Here is a 21188-nt window from a genome sequence, read left to right as displayed (position 1 = left end):
TGGCACTCGTTTTCTCAAACGACCTCAACGGCTTTTGCTGACGTGGATTCTCTACATATACCCCGCCAGCTTCCTTCCCTCTCTATGTAAAATTCAGGTTTTCAGCGCTTTTCTTGAGCTCTGCTTCAATCAATGTCAAGTCAACACACTTCTTAGTACAAGTTCTCTCTCTCTGTCGATAATTTCATCTTTAGATCTCTACATTTCGTTTTACAGTTTTTCTCCAAAGTTTGTACGATTGATGATTCTTTGGAAATGGAAGAAACTTGGTTTACTTTCCCAAGAAATCCAAGAACTCACAAGCCTAATTAGTTTTGGTTGAGAAACATCAAAGCTTTCTTTCTTTCTTTCGTTTTCTCTCCTTTTCGTAGAAAACCTTGTCGCAATCTGATTGCTCTGTGTGACCAGTGGCCTAACGTCTTTTTTGCTGCGTTTCCAGGGAAAAGCTAAGATTCTCGACGAAAATGGACACGGAGCTTCTGTGTTTCTATTTCACTGTAATTGCTTTCTCCGCGACTTTGTTTTTAGAGTCTGAGGCTACTACGGATCAACTTGATGGTAATCATGTTCCATTATATGTTTTGTTTCTCTCAACTTTCTTGATGGTTTGTTTTTTACATATTATATTGTCTGTTTGGTTCGTAAGAAAATATAGGAAAACTTAAAGAACGTATATATGACAATATTTGTTTACTCGGTGTCAAGTTTTTTAATTACTTTCTTACTTGGGACAAGAAAGATTAAAATAGGATCAAGATTCGTTATTGCTTTGTATAACTCTCTTTTTACCTGAGGCCTAATCTCTGGCGGGAAAATGCGGCGACGAGAGAAAGGATATTGGGGGGGGGCGGAAATAGCAGATCATTTTCTGATATGTTAGTTTGGGTAATTATCTGATGACGATGAGATCATATTAAATCCATGAAAAAGAAAAAAGATTAGTTATGGTGAATTATATTGGCACTTTTCTGGTACCTAGCTGCTACACTGGATGATCGTCTCAATAACGTTGTGAGCTTAATAAATCCAAAGATTTGGATTTCACTGTCCACAATATATTTGAGAAAGAAGTTGTTCATAATCAAATTAACCTTTTTTTGCTAAGGATGTGATCAAATTAATTTGATTTTCTGGACCATTAATATTGTTGTTCATAACCTTCTGCCATTTCAGGTCAATTAATATGCTTAGCTTTTAGTTATTGTATTATTGATAATAATCTTATGCCAGTAATATTGCTAACCTGTATAATTGAGTTGTATGTGCCTTTTTCCTTTTGCAGTCGTTGCTCTTAATGGTCTGTACAAGGCGCTGAACTACCCGCCACAGCTAAGAGGGTGGAAATTGTATGGCGGGGATCCATGTGGTGAATTGTGGACAGGAGTGGCATGTTCTGGGTCTGCCGTGATACACCTGTAATGTGCAAACCCTATAGCTTAAATTAACCATGCACTCTACTTGGGTAATCAATAAACTGTTATCTACCCTTCTGCAGGAACGTTCCACTGCTAAAGCTTAGTGGGTATCTAAGCCAACTTGATAATCTCCAAAACCTGAAGTATCTGTGAGTAACTTTACTTTGTATATTGATTTTTGTAGTTTAGAAAATGTATGGAAAGCTCTACACTGTATTAAACTTTTTGAGCTGGTTTTACTCTGTTAGGGATCTAAGCTCCAATAACATTCAAGGTGAAATTCCATATGGCTTACCCCTTAATGTCACTCATATGTAAGAAGTCTGAACCTTTAAGTTCTGGTTCATTATTCAACCAGATTTTATCTCACTCTAGACTTCAATTGTCCCCCAAATTTTAGATTCTTTTGTCCTTCCTCCGTTTCATTGTTTCTCTTTATCATTTAATGAATGCAGAAATATGGCCAGTAACAGCTTGAGCAAAAATATACCCCACTCGTTATCTTTCTTGAAAAATCTCAGACATCTGTGAGTTGCTTTTTACCCTGCCTACCTAGTTTGCTGGCTTTACTTTTGATTACTCGTCACTGATGTGTTCATAATTATTACTTTTCTTCTTTTCAGGAATCTAAGCCACAATTTGTTGTCTGGACCTATTGGGGATGTATTTGCTAGCTTACGGAGCCTGAAGGCAATGTATGCTTTTCCACCCATTGTTTTCTGTTTTGCATTTAACGTGAAAGGGAAGTGTCTATCTAATAAATTTTGGCTTTTGGGAAGAGGCAAACAACACAGAATTCAGAATCTTTTTCTGGTTATATGGATTCGTGTTCATGTTAGGTTTGTTGACAAAAATTAATTAGCATTCCTTATTAATGTTTTCCTTAAAAAAAATTTTGTTTATATTGTTGGAAACTTCACATTTGTGAAGCTAGTTTCCTTACACATTTCTCAACTGAAACATTGTCCAAGATGAAGTGAACCACACTGTTGTATCAATGTAAAGAACTGTGATCTTGAATTGTATATGCTGCACCTGTCTAACGTCTTGAGTTTTATACGGCATAAAACTCAAGTGATGACTAGTCTTTTAAAATTTTAACATGTTATGATAGGGATCTATCGGACAATAATTTCACTGGAGATCTACCAAAATCTTTTGGATCACTGACTAATCTTACTGAACTGTGAGTTAGAAGCAGCTTTATCTAAAATTTTCTTGTTGCATTCCCCAGCTTTTTCAGCCGCATACATGATTTTAATTTCTATATGTCTTCTGGTCTCGATACAGGTTCTTGCAAAATAACAACTTCACTGGATCAGTGATATATTTGTCTGAGCTTCCTCTAACTTACCTGTAGGTTTATGAGGACTGGTTTCAGCTTTTGCAGCTAATTTTGCATTTCAGTTTTACATTTTACTCATGCATATCTTTCTCAGGAACCTTGAAGATAATCATTTTAGTGGCATTATTCCGATGCAGTTTCAATCAATTCCAAATTTATGGTATGTGATTAAATCCAGTGGTGTTAAATTGCGTAAACTAACAAATCATACTAAGACTATTTTCCTCTTTTACTTCTTACAGGATTTGGGGTAATAGATTCGATGTAGGGGCCATCTATCCGCCCTGGAATTTCCCTTTGAATAGTGTTCCGCGTGAGCAAAATATTAGTAGTCCACCAACAACTGAGCAGAGTGCTGTGGTGGACTACCCCTCCCCTGAAGTAACTGAAGAGAAGAAGAAAAGTCTAAGCCCTGTAGGAATAGCATGTGTGGTTGTTGGTGTGGCTCTGATGTCTCTCTGTGCAGCATTATTCTTTGCAATCCATGTTAACCGATCTCATGCCAAAAGGCTCAAAAGCTTGGACAGCAGCAATAGAACGCTGCATTCTCTTCCGATCAGTACAACTATAGGTGAGGGCTCCACTGGTTGAAATTCTTGCGCATGTGTGAATATCAAGTGCACTTTTCTCGCTGATTAGTTATACATAAAACTTATCTAATTCCTCCCATGCTTATAGACTGCTCTACTACTGCACAAGCAGCTAGCCCACCATTCTTCAGTATCAGCAGCCCATCCCCTCTCATCCCAAGGCATACTCCCCCTGGTCATCCGACCAGTACTGAGAAAGCATCTAGAAGAAAAAGTTTCTCAGTAAAACGCACATTTGCAACAGCTGCAAAAGTGTATACCGTTGCAGAGCTTCAATTAGCTACGAACAGCTTTAGTGAAGAGAAGGTTCTTGGAGAGGGATCTCTTGGTTCTGTTTACAAAGCTGAGTTTCCAGACGGGCAAGTAAGTGTATAGTTTCCTATAGGTTTTTCTTCAAATATTCAAGTGACAATGAAATTCTATACAAGGTTTTTTTTTTTTTATAGTATTTGGGGAGGGGGATTCGAAACCTATTATTATTATTATTATTGTTGTTGAAAGATCATATACTAACCAATGAATTAAATGCTTAAATGAAATTATCTGACTTCTGTTTTTGTGCAGGTTTTTGCTGTAAAGAACATCAACATGGTATCTTTGTCTTTCCATGAAGAAGAGCAATTTATGGCAGTCATTCAGATGGCATCGCAACTAAGGCACCCAAACATTGTAAGACTTATTGGCTACTCTGTAGAACATGAACAGCATCTTCTAGTGTATGAATATGTGAGAAATTTATCTCTTGACGATGCTTTGCACAATGAAGTCTTCAAGCCATTGTCCTGGGGGTTACGTGTTTGTATTGCTCTTGGTATTGCTCGGGCTTTGGAGTAAGTATTTCATACAGTTTCTGTAACAAGCACATTTTTTCTTCAAAGTTCTCTTGCTGCAATAATTCTATGTCTGGTACACCTATTTCCCCTGAGTACCCCATGAGGTGAATTAATATCATTTTAGTGCATCTAAAAGTATTATCTACACAATAAAAATGAGCCATAGGAGAATAATTACGCACTTTTCAATCAAGAAAAGAGGGATATGGAGTGCTTATTTAAGGCTGCTTTGTCTATGAAGCTGAGGGAGTAAAATCCTACTGTAACTTTCCCCTCCTCCTTTTTGATGGTTTCTATTTTAATTAATGATGTTTTCAGCTATTTGCACTCGGCATTCTCACCTCCTGTCGCTCATTGCAACATAAAGGCTGCCAACATCTTGCTTGATGAAGAACTAATGCCTCACATATGTGACTGTGGCCTAGCAATTCTAAGACCATTTACAAGCAATGCTGTCAAAATTAAGGTGAGTCTTTTTTAGGAATAATTAGATAACTTCAGTTAATACACTGATAGAACAAGCTAGGAGGGTAAATGGTACTAATAGTGACTTCAATCAGTGTGAATGGTAGTATCCCTGCTTGTAGTTGGCAGAAAATTTTGCTCTCTATTCTGTCCTCTGAGCATTGAGCAAAAATTGTCTTTGTGCAACTGGGGAGTTGTTAGCATTTCAAATAGAATTATATGCATTTATGTAATTTAATTTTTCTCAAGTCCCTTGGGAAAAGCTTCTCACAATTTTCTACAAGCCGCACAAACTTACAAATATCATTTAATATTGATGTAAACAGGCTTCTGAAATTGCAATCTGGGACAGTGGCTACATTGCACCTGAGCACGGGGAACCAGGGAGTGATAACACAAAGAGTGATGTATACGCCTTTGGAGTGTTGCTTTTGGAGTTATTAACCGGAAGAAGACCCTTTGATAGGTGCTATAACCTATGCCCTTCTTTTTCTTTTGCGGACAACTCTTTGACATTTCTTTTATGAATCATTTTTCCCTTTCAACACAGTTCAAGACCTCGAGATGAGCAATCTTTGGTGCACTGGGCTTTGTTCCGTCTTCATGATAGTGAAACTCTGGAACAGATGGTTGATCCTAGCATTAAAAGAACATTTCCTGCCAGGTCTCTCTCCCGTTTTGCAGACATTGTCTCCTTATGCATTCAGGTATTGACACATGGATGATTTCTATTGAAGTTTAACAGTGAGCAAACTGAGAACTTAATCAAGTAGGTGACCTTAATGTTTTGTGTTTATGCAGTATGAACATGAAATGGATGGGTGATCTTTTAATTGAAATTGCATCTTGCTTGTCTATAATGATGAAAATAATCTGTTAAAACTTTTGCGGCTTGAATTTGAAAATGCAGCCCGAGAAAGAATTCCGACCACTGATGTCCGAAATCGTGGAATCTCTGACACGTCTCTTACAAAAGATGGGCCTGACGAAAAGCAGTGCAACCGATGGTGCTGAAGTTGACCCCTTGGAGAGATCTTTCCGTTCTACTCAAACTTGCTTCAAGGGCTCCCCACCCGCCACGCATTTGTCCCCGAATCTTACATCGGGTTCGCTTAGCCATGGGTTCTTATTCCCCATGTAAGAAATACTCCAAAATCAGCTCATTGTTACTTCTTTGCCACAGCATTACAGTTTCCGAGTACTAGCTAGATTCTCAGGATGCATTTGTGTACGTTGATTCTGTTAATGTGGTGAAACCCAGATTTAGTTTCATATATGGGCCCCTTCACTAGTGTTCAAATTTGATTGCTGCCGGTAATGCATGCAATGCGTCGGAAATTAATAGTTGCCTAATGGCTTAGATCCTAAAAATATTGTAGCTAATGTGACATTTTCTTTTTTCCTTTTTTTTTTTTTTCTTTTTGCTCACTCATCCCTCGTTTTGAAGAAGCTTCGTGTAAGTCTTCCTGTTTTCTTCTTCCCCTCTCTCTCTCCAATCACGATAGCTACTTGTCATCAGCGTCATCCGCCCCAGTTTTGTCTATGGGGAAAAGGGAAGGAGGTGGAAACGAAATTGTCATTCGAATGGCAGGAAAGACAGACAAGAGAATAAAGAGATGAACAAATCATAATAATTAACTTTGGTTAGCCAATGGCCAGGGAAACGTTGGAACAGCAACCCCAGTACCTGATCATTCACCATAATTGAGGAAACTAGCAGGCAATTTTCTTACACCATTATTCTTTCTTTCATGATATGAGGTTTTCTTAAATTTCAAAATCTCATGAAAATTGCATTGGCCAAATTGTTCAAAGAGTCTGGACTAGAAAACTAAATGACATTTCTGTCAGGACTGCTACCAGTTTACAAAAATGGAGTTCAAGTATCAATGATGAAACCATGCAACATTTTTGACCACTAAAGGAATAAAGAAAGGATCCTCCTCCTGTTCTTCCTCCCGAGATCTCCGGTACTATAATAAATGAGTATACAGCAAAAACAAGAAAAGAGAAGCAGGCTTAAATAGACAACCGTGCCTCTGCCAACATTCACTCCCTACCATCTCATTTGCTAGTTTCATTCCTACCTAAGCTAACATCTTCAGAGTTTATGCACTAATACCACTACTCAACAAGGCATTGATCTCTCCAATTATATTAACCGGTCTTCCATCAAATACGGATGAGAGGGTACTTTCACACAGCTTCTTCAGCTCCCTGGTTTTTGCAAGAGCAGCTTCCTGCAGTTATATCATCATTTTTGAATTAGGGAAAGCAAGGAGAGGAGAAAAAAAGAGAGGAAATTCTGCTTCCTAGACAGTGAGCTTTTGGTTTTCCCTCCATACATGACTCAAGTCATTTGAAAATCATTTCATTTCCAGATACGAACAGAACCATAATTAGATGTAATGACAACCAGCTGGAGGAATCTAGGGGCAGTTTAATTATCAGGGGCAGAAACATTACAAAGAGATACAATAGGATTCCTTTTTTGTTTCTTCTTGACTAGAAATACTATAGGATTAAGGTTCCAAATTTTATTCACTACAAATTTTAATTTCATAACTGGAATAACTAAACACTTTTAAGTAGCTGAGTAGAAGAGTTGTACCAAAAAACCAACTAATTCAACTTGACCATGTGAGAGCAAAAGAAGCATAACACTCTTCTCAGTGCAACAGAGTGACAATATTGAAAGAAAACTCACTTGCTTTGGCCATGAAGAAGATAGAGAATTCTGGAGCTCCATACGTTTGGCAGCCACATCCTTCAACCCCTCTTTTAACTTCACTTCATGATGTTTCTTTTCCTCCAATGTACTAACTAGTCTGTCTAGGAATCTGAAACTTAAACCAACAAAGTCAGTGCTAAATATAATTAAAACCTCAATAAGGACAATAATACTAAAAACAAAAAAAAAATTCACTCAGATGAAAATTATGCTCAGTATGCTAAAACATGCAGCGATACAAAAAGGTTGGCAGGGATCTAGTAAAAGCAAAGACCTGAAAATGAAAATGACGACACTAACCAATTCTACATTCTTACAGAATTAAAAGGGACACTAACCAAATTCTACTTCCTTATAGAATGAAAAGGAATGAGAAATTTTAAAATAGAAACTAATGGACAGAAATTACAGCTAATACATCTGAGAGAAATAGGCAAACCATGATCCAATCTCCAATACTATCATTTTGCTAATTATTTTTTTACTAAATATTTTTCTTGCAATGCTAGAACAAAACATTGTTAATATTTTACAAGTTGATCTAACCATTGAGTGGAAACTTGGGTTAATTAGTAACTGATCTAGCAATTTACTACAACATTATGCAATTTTCCAACGGTGAAAATTGAAGATTATCAATTTAAAACTTCTTCAGAACAGAAAGTAATATCAAAAGCTACATTACCAAAATGCACAGGTTTCATAGGGATGAATTGTTAGTTTTCCTATACTGCAAGAGGTATTTCACTCGGTTCATCTCATTACCTCCAGTCATACTACTTCTGATAATCGAACATAAGAAGTTTGGACAGATATTTCTTTTAAAAGAGAATTTAAGGAAATAAAATAGTAAAAAATGGAAAATGACAACAAACATATAAACAAAAATTAAGTTATTGATTTGCACCGTTTAGAGTTGAGAATCATGATTAAATCTCGTGTTTTTCTATTTGTCAGCAGCGAAACTGCCAATGAAACATCAGATATCATTGTCTCGATGGCATCGGGTGTATACTGCTGTAGCACCAAGGGAGCAACTGCTTGGACTTGATTTTGCAATGACAAAGTGTCTTCATTCCTCAACTCCACCAATCGCTGGTTCAAAAATGCTTTCATCTGATAACACAGCATTAAACCAGACATGATGCCTTGAACTTGAAATATGCTTTGATCTAATGACAGAAATAGTTACACCATAGCAACAAGTATGCCTGGGGCAGTTTCGATGCTGTTTTACTTCTCTTATTTTGTTCATACAGAAGATAAAATGGTGTTGCAAACAAAAAGTTATTACACATCAATCCCAAATTACATAGAGTTTGCTACAATGAAACCTTTTCTCCAAATGAGATATTTGCAAAAATGAAAAGAAATATTACGGTAATATTAGCCAATCAGATATTGCAATAAGATTAATTAGCATGTACCTCATACAAATCATCCAGAATCTTATTTCTGTACTCTGTCTCCAAAAGTTGGCTCCTCTCCTCCCGGATTCCTGGGGTATCAGGTAAGGTATCTGGAGCATATGTCTGATTTTCCAATTGTATGTTTGGTAAGCTGACATCATCAATCTTATCAACTTGTGGTGTTTCAACACTAATATCCCAGGATATATCTGACACAGAAATTTCAGGAAGTGGTTTGTCTTCTGTTTTGTGTAATGGGGTTTTATCAGATTCTGCAGCTTCATTTGGTGTAGAATTCTGCAAGATCTCACTGGCATTAACAATTTCATATGGACCCAAACCATTACCAGAATCATCTGTTTCTTCCAAAGTACCAATATCCCAATCAATCTGAGCATTGTCAACAGAGATATCCCAATCAATAGTATCAGCGTTGACATCTATGTCTCCCCTCACATGGTTTATTTCATTAGATCTTAATTGAGTATTTTCTAAATCAAGGATCTCAGAAGCTGCAGAAACATTCAAAGATGGAGGATTTTCACGAATGTCTTTCAAGTTCAGCAAGACAGGAAATTGAGATTTCTGCAAATCATTATTGTCAGCAGCTACATTATATAACTTACAACCCAGATAAAAAAATTAAGCTAAAACTTTGGCGAGTGCTAACAGCAATAATCAGGAGCATTATCAGATTTCAATTATTGTCTTACATCCTTCTCTGTATGAGCATCTCTGACAAAATTAGAATAATATTCGATTGCCCGTGAAACAGAATCACCATCAATGACTTCTAAAATCCTGCCAAATGTGCTTGGAAGTGAATTTGCAGTCTCTAAGAGTTCAAGCCTGACATTTTTACCCTGTAATGTGCAATGATTGCCAAGTTAATGCATTGATCGGAAGAAGGAATACAAATCAGACCAAGTTGGCTACCACCAATATAAGTACTATCATAACCTGCAAACCAAGCTCTTGGCAAGCCTCAGCATATTTAGCAGCTGACAAAGCTGCACTTCTTTTTATATCAGCTTCCTTCCGCTCAAGTTCAGCTAATTGCTGCTGAATCTTTTGCACCTGTTTTTTCTGATATGGGCTTTACATTTTAAAAGAAAATGATCAAAAAGTGAATCAAATTGACAATAAATCAATACTTGCGTGTGTTATTCATTCAAAAGAAGTTTAAAACAAAGAAAATCCACACTTACATTTCATAATTTACATTTTGAATAATTATTTGAGCAGCCTCACCAAGAAAAAGATGATCTTTTTCAAAAGAATGCACAATTGCTTCCCAAGATCCCTGTCAAAGGATTAATACATATATAATATTTATTGAAAAATACCAGTGATTGACTACATTGGTGCACATGCTAGTGTTTGAGTCTTGGAGTAAGTACACATGCACATGCAAGAGAGAGAGAGAGAGAGAGAGAGAGAGAGTTATTGTCTTACAGCAGCACCTGCTAGCCGGCCAAATATGTTCCGGCTTTCTGGAGTCGAATTAAGAAGAATATCATATATTTTTTTGGCCTCTAAGTAACCAATTCCTGGAAGCAGTACACTAGTCGTCAAACAAGCAGAAAAAGAGTAACAATAAATAGAACAACACTTAAAAGTCCAATTCCGAGAACTTTAATGAACATGAAAACGCCATTAAAACAAATAATAAAAAAACTCACATACAAAGTCGTAAACTGTAATTGATATTTCTAGAGTTCACATCTACACACTACATAATTATCTCAAGCTAAGACAGAAACTTTGAGATCCAACATGTGGTTCGAAAACGTAACTTCATTAAAAAAATATTTGTGAACTTATGTTCAAACCTCCTAGCCAATAACACAACTGCCAATATACATCACAGTCACATAAGAAGCTGTGTTGCCCATTTCATGTGCTGGCTACTCTTCTGGTTTGCTAATGACCAGTGTCCTCCCCTCTTATCTACAGTTGTCATTTGTCAGTTTCAGGTCCTTTAAAAAAACTCTATTCTAGTGGCCAGTGGTGAAGGGTGAGATTGCCAGCATACAAGAAGAAAGTAGAATCGTGATAGGTGGCAATTTACAGTGTGTTTGGATGGAGGGAAGTAGAAGAGATTAACGTAAAAGGGGATAATGGGTTTATCTTCCTTTTTAGGGAAGTTTATCTTTTAAAAGAAAGTAAGGCAGTTCTTGAGGCAACCAAATCCCTGAAAATCCCACTTGATAAAGTCCCTCAAACTGACAGGACTGAGATTAAGTAGTTCAAATGAATCATTTCAGGTTGGGATCCCTTTTTAACTCCCCCCCCCCCACCTCCTTAAAGGTTAATTTAGTAATGACTTTCGAAAGAGTTAAAAAGGTAACAATAGCCTATAAACTTGCCACTTTACCCTTCCCTCAAATTCACTCCGAAACAAGGTAGGAAAGAGTTGTTTACTCGACTCTCCTCACTTTTCCACCCATTTTCTCTACTCTCTTCACCTTCAAACTTCCAACACAAGTTCAGCGTGTGCTGGCAGCAAGGGCAAACTCTTACAGGATTTTAAAACCATATCCGATTGAATATTGGCAAATGGTTACAATGTAAGACTAATTCAAACAAAATTGTTCCATGTAAAAGTACTATCCAAGGAGGTTAAACATTATATTTCTTAATTTTTCAAAATCAATCTTACTTGGCATCCAATCACAACCTTTTTTCTTTTAGAAAAAAAAAAAAAGCAGTAAAAGCATCAGGCCACCAACCAACAGAACCTCAGCTACTTGAGCAAAACTATTGTAAATTTCCGCTTACTATTTACAACCAAACAGTGGTTCCATCAATTTTCTTCTCATCAACAAAAACAACAACTAAAATCACATAAAATGAAATTCTAATAAAAATTAATTGTAAGGACAATCTGCAACCACCTACTGAAATATGTCTACAAAACTACGTAGAATAGATTTTTTGAAACAAAACAAAAAAATAACTGACCTTCAGGGCCAAGGGTCTGAAAATAGGGATCAATATCCTTAGGCAAGGCCGTGAACTCCTTCGATATCTTCGATCGTATCGCCGCTAGTCTCTTTCTCCAATCCGACGGTACTCTCTTGCGATCAACCAACCATTCTTCAGTAAAACGAAAAGAGAACAATCGTTAAAACAATTTTCGAGTGTAATTTTTATCAAAGCTTTGCAGAAGAGAAATTGAATATTGTTTGAGATTTACTGAGATGATATTTTAGTGCTTTACCTCCAAGACGAGAAAATGTTATGTCGATTGGGAGATTACGGATGTCCTCCGGCGTTTGCATTTTTCTTTTCCGAGAAAGTGTTTTCTCGGGAGAATAAGCAATCGGAAGGTTGAGATTTCGAGAGAAAGTTGGCAGCTGAGTAAACGGCTTCTCTTGGGATGCCTTGGTGTTGGTAATGACGACTGTAACGGGTCGGGTTAAATGCAGCGTCCGTTTAAAAGGCTCTACAATCCTCTCCTTTGTTTTTTTCTGTCTGTGGCGGAGGTCAAATGTACTTTTAAGAAAATGTAAAACAGTTTTCAATGGAAAACAAACTTTAGGAAATAATTTAAAATTATTTTTATAAAGAAAATAATTAAAATAAAAATCGTTCTTTCACTATTTTCTTTTAACTTTTGAAAATTAATCTATATATATATGTATATATTTGGACTTAAAAGCATGTAACATTTAATAATTAGAAAAAAATTAAACTTTTTTTATTATGAAATATAAGACTTTTGTTTCCATCAAAAGTTATAGTTGAATGCCTTTTACATTAGTAATTATTTTATTTCAATTAAACATATGGTTTTCTTTTCATCATTTTACTTTTCATTTAGTCTTGGTAAGAAATAAAAACTAATAGTCAAAAATTAAAAAAATAATTATAATCCGTATATAACTTAAAAGATTCTTATTCTCTTTACGAAATTTTGAGGCCTAAATTCGAATTTCTACTCCCTTTTGGTACCTCTCCTTTGTATTAAGAAAGCTAATGATATATAAATCAAGTGACAGAAGTAATACTATTTTAAAAGAATTTAACCAATTTTAAGATTTTTTTTAATATATAATTATGAATATCATGATACATCAAAAATTTGAATTTTTTATAACCTTTTTTTATGTGCAAACTATTTAATATTCTCCATTATACAAGAAAATAAAATATAAAAACTTAAAACAAAGTAATTTACTGACCATATGATATTATTAAAAAAAAACTTTTTTTTCACCCTTTCCCCCACTTACTCCAATTGTATTTGTATGCGTTTTCAAAAAGGAAAATGGTATTTGTATGCAAAAGTAAAACTAAAATCACCAAAAAAAATTAATAAGAAAATATTATATTTAAGTAATGACAATAATAATAATAATAATAATAATAATAATAATAATAAACATTACCTTGACCAAAAGACCAAACGATGACTCATCGGGAAATAAGAGAAAGATTGAGGGTAAAATGGAGAATTCATAATAATACTAGCATGAAGTGGCGGATCATCGAGGAGCAAATGAATTTGTCGAAAACATTTCTCTGCTGAACTCCCACAGTCTCTCACGTCGTCTTCTCCATTTTCGTCAGTAAGGTAATTTTCTCCTCTTTATTTTTTTAATTAAAAATATTTCTTCCATTGAATTATATGTCCTTTTAATCTATTCGAATATGTCTTAAATCTGCTGCATATAGTTTAGGGATTGCTTTTCTTAAATCTAATTTAATCCTTTTGTTTGCTCGATTTGATCTGCTCCCAATTCCTTTCTCTTTTTTTTTTCTTTTTAAATTTTTAGCACTTTGATTTAGGCGTTAATGCAGTTAACATTTGAAATTTTCATTTTCTCATTCTCGAAATTAATTAAAAACTGTCTTAATTTGTTGCTCAGGCATTGTTTTGTTAGCAGCTGGGCGGTAGTTATTATTGCGCCTGATAAATCTAAAACTAAACTGAAAAATGTTTGGTTCATTGCCCCTCTCCCCTTTATTTGAAACCTATCAAAACATTTTCTCTAGAAAAAGAAGAAAGAAATATCTCCAAACCTTGTATATTGATGTGTTTTGTCTAAGTTGTAAGGGCTTTGCTATATCCCTGTGAAGCGATAACAGCTATGGCTTTGTACTTTTTGCATTGAATTGGCAAATTTTTTGGTACAAGTAAAAGACCCATTTTCTATTCTAATTTGTTTTGGAGGATATAGTTGTGGTACCGCAGAAGTCTTCGGTTATCATGTTTGAATCTTGGGAAGCAGGATGGGGTTTATTGGATGGAGAAAACTATGAAAGTTTTGTAGCCCAAGGCTGGGTTGGTCTCCAGGGTCATCTATATTTTCAGTAGAAGATATGCTAGATACAAGTATTGGGGCTGAACGTGTTTCTGAAATTTTTTTTTCTTTTTTGGGTGATATGCGTTGGTATGCAGCTAGAAGGTAGCAATGGACCCTTCAGATCTTAGGTATTATGAGGATGACGACACTCCAACAATGAAAACAATCAAGGGTGCCACTACTGGTTTGGTTGCTGGCACTATCTGGGGGACTGTAGTTGCTACTTGGTATGATGTGCCTCGTGTTGAGAGAAGTGTTGCTCTTCCAGGGCTTGTAAGGACACTGAAGATGATGGGCAATCACGGAATAACATTTGCAGCAATTGGGGGAGTATACATTGGTGTGGAGCAACTGTTGCAGAATTATAGGATGAAGAGAGACTTTGTTAATGGTGCTGTTGGGGGTTTCGTTGCTGGGGCTTCCATTCTCGGTTTCAAAGGTAAAAGACCTATTTAGATGGCTAGAGTTTTTGTGCACTTTCATAATTGCTATCTGATTTATTACTTTTTTAAAGTAACAATTTGTGACAATGGACATAGCTTGGATATTCCTTTGTGAAATAATAATGTTTAGAAAATTGCACAAGACACTGAGATATTTGACTTCCCCTTTTGCCTGAAAAATTCTGATCTGTATGCATATAGGTCATCATTAATAGGATAATAGCTTTATTTTTGTGAGGAAAGCTTTACCTCTTCAAAGTTTACAAGCTTGTGGTTTTCTTAGGAGCTATACCACCATCCAAACAATGGTGCTAAAGTTTATCCTCATATACATCATTATTGCTTTGGATTGTTTTCTTTGTCTTCTTGAGTTTTCCCTTAATAATGTTTGTTTAGTAGTTATATGTAAACTGGTAGGAGTTCTACATCATGTGAATTTCAAAGTCAATTACTTTTGATTTTGCCTAACTTTCTTATGTCAAGGTTTTGGAAATTATCCTTTCTGAAATTCATGATACATACTTTTAGATTCTTGCTTGAGTAGGCTGTTGCATCTGTTTTAAGAACTGTCTGTAAACTCTGCAGTGACTTGACAATAGGATTGAGCTGAAATATGTTGTCATGAAATCCTTGACTGGAGGGCAGAGGAAGGGAAGGGGTCTGATTTTTTTGGTTTTTTTGAGGTAGAGGGTTGTGTGAAGGTATTTTTTTTTTTTTGGACAGAGGGCTTTTCATAAGTTTTTTGTGCTTTTAAGAAGAAAAAGAGGGACTATGAATGTTCGATGCAGGTTATTGCGTTCTAACTTGGTTTTTGGATACATGTCAAAGTTTATCAGTGTTGTCCACTTGTTAATTTTCAACAACTATATTGACGTGCTTTCCAATTTCCAGGGAGGAGCATCTCAACAGCTATTGCTGCTGGGACAGCACTGGCAGTCACCTCTGCCGTGATTGATGCTGGAGGTCAGACAACAAGAATAGACACAGGGAAAGAGTATTACCCTTACACCACCAAGAAAAGACCTACTGCTGATTCATAAATCTGGCATGTAGCTGTTGAGAAGCCACCTCCAACTCAATGTGAGACAATCAATCACTCCGCTGAACTGGATATATGTCTTTGTTTTGGAGATGTAATCATACTCTCAGTTTCCTTTTTTCCTGTTTTACATTTGGAGTGAGAATGTTCATTTGAATAAGAAATGCCTCGTTATTTATCAAAATCATGGTATAGATGACAGTTTCTGAACTTAATGAATTTGGGATATTTAATGACTTTTGCTTTTGTATGGGGACAAGAATGCGGTGAATGGTGCTCTCTCTCTCTGAATTTCGGAGTTTCTCTCAATTTGCAAACTTGACTACTTGGAAGAAGAGATTGAATTTCTTTCAGCATAGGAATTTATGGAACATTACAGGACAACTATTACTTTACGGCTGTTGCATCCATCAAACCTCTGGTCCCTGCCCCGTCTAAACTTATGATGAGTATTAATGAAATGAAGAAGCAAGTTTGAGAGGAAAACTTGTTTCAGAATTTTAGAGCAATATTTGGTGTTAGTGAAATCAATGGAATTTTCTTACAAAGAATGTTTACACGGTGATAGCGTTAGCTCTAACAGCAAAAATGCGAAATCCAAGGAAATGAGATTTAGCTCTCTTAAGCAGCAGCATATTACATATTTCTAGCAGGATGGAAAAGGGTTTGTATTAATAATCAAATGAAGAACTTCAAGATAGGTCAACCATAATGAAGAACAACAGGAATTTAAGTACACAAAGTTACACGTTCTATTTCCAAGATCAAGGCAGGGTAGATTAAACCAGTTCGACTTATTTGACATGGTATTTAACTCTCATGCTGCAGCAGCAGCAGCAGCTGTAGCAGCATAGTACATATTTCTTGGCTGATCAAAGAGTGCAAAACCTAGCAAAGCATCCATCAAGCATCAGCTGCCTTCACCGATAAACCTGTCACCTCTCTCCAATAAAAATAAATCAAATATCATAAACGGGAGAGATTTGGAGTCACGGGGAAGTGTGGAACAAGAATCCGTCTTGGGGAGGAGTCTGTTTCGACGGAGTTAGGCCTCAGGGGCTGATTCCTCGCCGCTACTTGTCCATCGCCGGATACACGAGAAGGTCGGCGGAAGCAACAGCAGACGGATGAAAAGAATCCCATGCGTCCCCTCACTGAAATGATGCAGGTAAATGGAAAACACAGCAGCTAATAGATTTTAGAACCCATTTCTTCGTTTTAAGTCCATGCGTTTTGTCCAATGTTGCTCATTAGTCAATGCATGTGTTGGTTGCGTATCGCTATTGCGTAACATATACACGTCTTCAAGTAAATACTGTGGATGACGACTGATGACAAGTATGTAAACTGACACAAGAAATTATGCCGTGAGATATTTGAGTTAAAATTTTCTATGTCAACTGTTGAAAATTTGCATCATCAAAACAATAAGAACATTTAGATAGATCAAAAGAAAAGGGTACTAAACTAATGATTTCATTTGATTTGATTTCATCATCAAATCAAAAGAATATTTATAATGATTTGATATGCAAGTTAATGGTCTAAACTAAGACAAGTTTTATTGTCTAATTTCAAGGTTCTTCAACCACAAAATCTTTAATCATTCTTCGCAAATAATTTTTATCTCAAATATTTCAACTTAGGTGATTTTTGTTGTCACATGGTGTTTGACTATTCCATCTAGTCATAAAATGCCTTATAAAATTTTTATAAAAAATAAAAATTTTTAAAATTAAATTAAAATTATTTGATAAAATAAATTATATAAATTTTAATTTGAATTAAAATTATTCAATAACTTAATAAACAAAAATAGAACAAATTTACTTCAAGTTTATATATGATTTTAGATATTAAAATAAAAAAAATCTATACAAAAAACAGAATAGTTTTCAAATTTTATATAATAGCAATAGTATTAAATTTTTATTGATCTAGCAAGCCATTAAATTATGTTTCAATTTATCAAGAAAGAAGAGAAAATAAGAAAGGATGTATTTGATATTAAAAAACGATGTATTTGACATTATGAAAATGAGAAAATCTTTATATAATATTTGAACGCGGTTTTGAATTTTAATTTTTTTTTAATTTTTGTAAAAGTAAAAAAATTCAAATTTTGTTATTATGTTGATAAGTTTTTTATTTTCGAGTAATAGTTGTAGAAAAAAATGTAGAAAAGAGAGAGATTACGATTTATCTTGAAAAAGAGTGATTTATTGAAAGAGAGATATTTTTTGAAAAATTAACATATTTTTTTTAAAAAAATAATTTTATTTTTTTAAAAATTATTTTTTAAGAGCTTTTTAAAATCTTATTTAATCTGTTTTTTTTGCTGTTAATAGGTAAATAAGTTAAAAGTTAAATGTTTATTTTAAAATATTTATCAAAATTTTCATTTTCAAAGTAAAACGTAGTTTTTTTAAATTTTATATATTTTAAAAAAATCAATGGCAAAAGTAAGCAAATTCAGTTAATAGACAAACATAGATTTGAATTCTTATTTTTAGTCATTTTTATCATCAATTTTTCTTTAATGAATAAAATGAAAAGTTTAGGTTCTAGTTTGAACCGAGCAAGAAATGGAATCTTGAAATAAAAAATTAAACAAATATTAAATTTTAAAATGAGCATTTAACCTTAATCATACGGCAAATCAAAAAAGAAAATTGTGCATGTTTCTACTTTGAAGCTTTGTCGTCAAGACTATTTAATATCAGTAATTGGTAAAAACCATTTTAGATTTCCGTAATTATAATGGAAAGACTATTTGGCAAATTCATAGTACTCATTTTCTACAACAAATCAAATTAAAAAGAAAAAATTCACTATTGATGCCCAGTTTTTCTTTCCTTTTTTTTAATGGGTTTGTTGATGGAGTTAAAGATTTCTTGCTGTCATTGTAAAATTAAACTAGTATAATCGGACAGGAGAGTGAGAATCCCCAAAGCTCAAAGGTTCCTGAAATATAGCATATCCGATTTTCATAAACACGTGGCAGCAACCCATTGCACCTTCCAAATTTCTTGGGCCAATCTCGTGGCTATCCCGAACGTTCCTGTTAATCACTCTGCTGAGAGAGAGAGAGCAGCAACGAACAATTAGAGAATTCTTTCAATGGCTGGGATTGCTGGTGCTGGTTATTCAACGCTTTCTTGTACAAGGTTAGCAGTAAAAGTTTCGTCTTTCTTTGAAGTTTTAAACTTTCCTGGTTAAACTCAAGAAGATGAGTAGAAAGCTTTATATTTTAATGCTTAATTCAGGAGTTAATTTCTGGTTTTAGGGTGTTTGCTTACCGGCACAATAGTGGGAAGAAGGGCTTCTCAGTGGTGATATATATTGAGCTTTCGTGCTGCTATATATGGTTGTTTTATTCTGACTGGTTTTCTCTCCTTTGAATGAAATATTCTGGGATTGTAAAAAGATAAGTTTTTGAAGAACACAGTATGTATGATCTTTACTGAGCATGTTTAAGACACTCATTAGCATTTGGCAAAAGCAAATAGTAAAGATTGCTGCCAGTAAGTAGCACGAAAACACACACATTCTTTTCTTTGTTTCATAGCCTTTTGAATCGGTTAAATGCTGTTTGATTTGCAACAGTTCATAAATCTGCAGTTATATGGTTTAGATATGACAGACAACTAGTGTAGAAATTGAAATCAAAAGCTATGAACAGGGAAATAATGAATTAAGATGTGTTTTTCAGCAATTCCAGGAGAAGTTGGTTGGAATTAAAGACTCACCATGGAAGAGCCATCTCAGGGATTCCTGCTCGGCGAAGAAATTTAAGCATTAGAGCGGAAGTGAATTTTGTGAATGCTGAAGAAGCAAAAAGGCTTATAGCACTCGAGGGTTATGCAGTTCTTGACGTCCGTGATAAATCTCAGTTTGATCGAGCTCATATCAAATCATGTTATCATGTGCCTCTTTTCATTGAAAACCAAGACAATGACCCTGGTCAATCCTTTCTATCTTCATTTCTTCTTCTAAATTCAGCTCATTTTTTTTTTCATATTTGTCTCCCTCTAAAGATCATTACATAACAGCATACAGTGATTATGAAATTATAATTAACTCATATTGATTTTTCGTTTTGTTTTGTTTGTGCAGGCACAATAATAAAGAGGACTTTGCACAATAATTTTTCAGGTTTATTCTTTGGGTTGCCATTTACAAAACCCAATCCTCATTTTGTACAATCTGTGAAAAGCCAGTTTTCACCCGATAGTAAATTGCTACTTGTATGCCAGGAGGGGCTAAGGTTAGGTTTTAATATCCTCTGGATGGTTTGATTTGACTACTGTGTTCATTTAGGTGATCAGAACATCCAATAAGCAATGGACTAGAAAATTCTTACTGAAGATTCGTTTTGGCACAGAAGTGACATTATAAAGTTTGTAGGACACTTTAAAGCAAGTAATAACAGAACAGAATTGCTCAGTTTAATGTTTTCACACAGCTGACTGAAGAAATTAACCTATCAATCTTACCATTTCTGTAAATAATGGGGGAACAAATCCAAACCCTGAACCTTGATTCATGAACTTTGTCTTGTCTTAGCATCTGGTTTCCATAAGATTATAAATATATCAGACACATAACATGGAACTAGTTGGTATAGAGGAACTAATAATTTATCTATAGTCAGAGAAATGGGGTGTGTGAAATCTCTAGATTTGTTATAGTAGAAATGTTAGACGCGTAATCTGATTTCATAGTATGCATCCAATCCTTTTCCAGAATAGGTTGATGTTGTTCTTGTTAGTGATAAGGCTATTCTGCATTGAATCTACTGGTAAATCAATTGGATATCAACTGATGAATGGTCTGTATTTATTTCCACTCCCTGATCACTTGATACATATCCGGTTATATTTGCCATAACCATTTGAAAGAATTCTGCTTCCTTCTTGATGTCAAGGTCTACTGCTGCTGCCAATAAATTGGACCAAGCTGGTTTCCAGAATGTAGCTTGTATAACATCAGGACTTCAAACCGTAAAACCAGGTTAAGCATCAGTTGCCTGTTTTCCTTAAGAGCAGCTCTCTATGTATGCAAAGACAAGAGAGTGAAGTAGTTCTTGTTTTGCAGGTACATTTGATTCTGTAGGTTCTAAAGAGTTGCAAGACGCTGGCAAAGCTGGTTTGGTGACAATTCAAGGCAAGATCTCAGCTGTGCTTGGCACTGTGCTCATCTGTAAGCGAGTCAACTTTCATCAAAATTTTTTTTCTGGAAGTAGTTCCAACTCTACCTTCCTTTTTTTAACTTGATGAATTGCGCAGGCGCATTTCTGTTCATAACCCTGTTTCCGGATCAAGCAGAGAAGCTACTTCAGATGTTTCCTGCAAGCTAGGCCTAGCTTGTCGAGGAACCCAAAATTTTTGTAGTTTCTATGTTGCCAACGCCAACATGAATCCTAGCGAAGGGAATGATGAAACAATTTGTATAGCTAGGGTCATGTAACTTGTTAGCCAGGAGCAGAATAAGAGAGATTCATTGAGACACGAAGAAGAGAAAATCCCGTTTTATAAAAGGGAAACGAATTTTGGCATTAACAACATTGCCTATCTTGTTAAATTCTATGCGTAAGAGATGCTATA

At 35.2% G+C, this 21188-nt stretch overlaps 4 protein-coding genes across 4 annotated transcripts; 3 read left to right on the top strand and 1 right to left on the bottom strand.

The window, feature by feature from the left end:
* Window positions 1-464: 464 nt before the first annotated feature.
* On the top strand, window positions 465-6392 carry SRF2 (STRUBBELIG-receptor family 2). Its single transcript, XM_021427822.1, has 16 exons — window positions 465-558; window positions 1283-1415; window positions 1496-1564; window positions 1664-1729; window positions 1871-1942; window positions 2039-2110; window positions 2530-2601; window positions 2706-2771; window positions 2855-2920; window positions 3003-3331; window positions 3439-3713; window positions 3915-4180; window positions 4502-4649; window positions 4975-5114; window positions 5199-5355; window positions 5559-6392. The coding sequence occupies exons 1-16, from the start codon at window positions 465-467 to the stop codon at window positions 5787-5789; spliced, it is 2256 nt and encodes a 751-aa protein (XP_021283497.1). The 3' UTR covers window positions 5790-6392.
* Window positions 6393-6538: 146 nt separating this feature from the next.
* LOC110416001 (CDK5RAP3 protein homolog) lies at window positions 6539-12262 on the bottom strand. Its single transcript, XM_021427818.2, has 10 exons — window positions 12012-12262; window positions 11753-11887; window positions 10244-10338; window positions 9997-10091; window positions 9749-9884; window positions 9502-9651; window positions 8807-9373; window positions 8287-8495; window positions 7356-7488; window positions 6539-6888 (listed from the first exon to the last, which is right to left on the bottom strand). The coding sequence occupies exons 1-10, from the start codon at window positions 12070-12072 to the stop codon at window positions 6757-6759; spliced, it is 1713 nt and encodes a 570-aa protein (XP_021283493.1). The 5' UTR covers window positions 12073-12262; the 3' UTR covers window positions 6539-6756.
* A 1002-nt stretch (window positions 12263-13264) lies between these two features.
* On the top strand, window positions 13265-15818 carry OEP16-3 (Mitochondrial import inner membrane translocase subunit Tim17/Tim22/Tim23 family protein). Its single transcript, XM_021426552.2, has 3 exons — window positions 13265-13367; window positions 14196-14539; window positions 15435-15818. Exons 2-3 carry the CDS (start codon window positions 14209-14211, stop codon window positions 15581-15583), a joined length of 480 nt encoding a protein of 159 aa, XP_021282227.1. The 5' UTR covers window positions 13265-13367; window positions 14196-14208; the 3' UTR covers window positions 15584-15818.
* Window positions 15819-18530: 2712 nt separating this feature from the next.
* LOC110414922 (Rhodanese/Cell cycle control phosphatase superfamily protein) lies at window positions 18531-21146 on the top strand. The gene is made up of 6 exons (XM_021426322.2): window positions 18531-18749; window positions 19295-19545; window positions 19699-19849; window positions 20510-20595; window positions 20680-20784; window positions 20871-21146. The coding sequence occupies exons 1-6, from the start codon at window positions 18703-18705 to the stop codon at window positions 20939-20941; spliced, it is 711 nt and encodes a 236-aa protein (XP_021281997.1). The 5' UTR covers window positions 18531-18702; the 3' UTR covers window positions 20942-21146.
* Window positions 21147-21188: the final 42 nt, after the last annotated feature.

Source organism: Theobroma umbraticum, unplaced genomic scaffold, assembly GCF_002168275.2.
Source record: "Theobroma umbraticum cultivar Fairchild unplaced genomic scaffold, ASM216827v3 scaffold_147.0, whole genome shotgun sequence".
NCBI classification, from domain to species: domain Eukaryota; kingdom Viridiplantae; phylum Streptophyta; class Magnoliopsida; order Malvales; family Malvaceae; genus Theobroma; species Theobroma umbraticum.
Note: the sequence above shows the minus strand (reverse complement) of the source record. Positions and strands in the feature narration are given on the sequence as shown.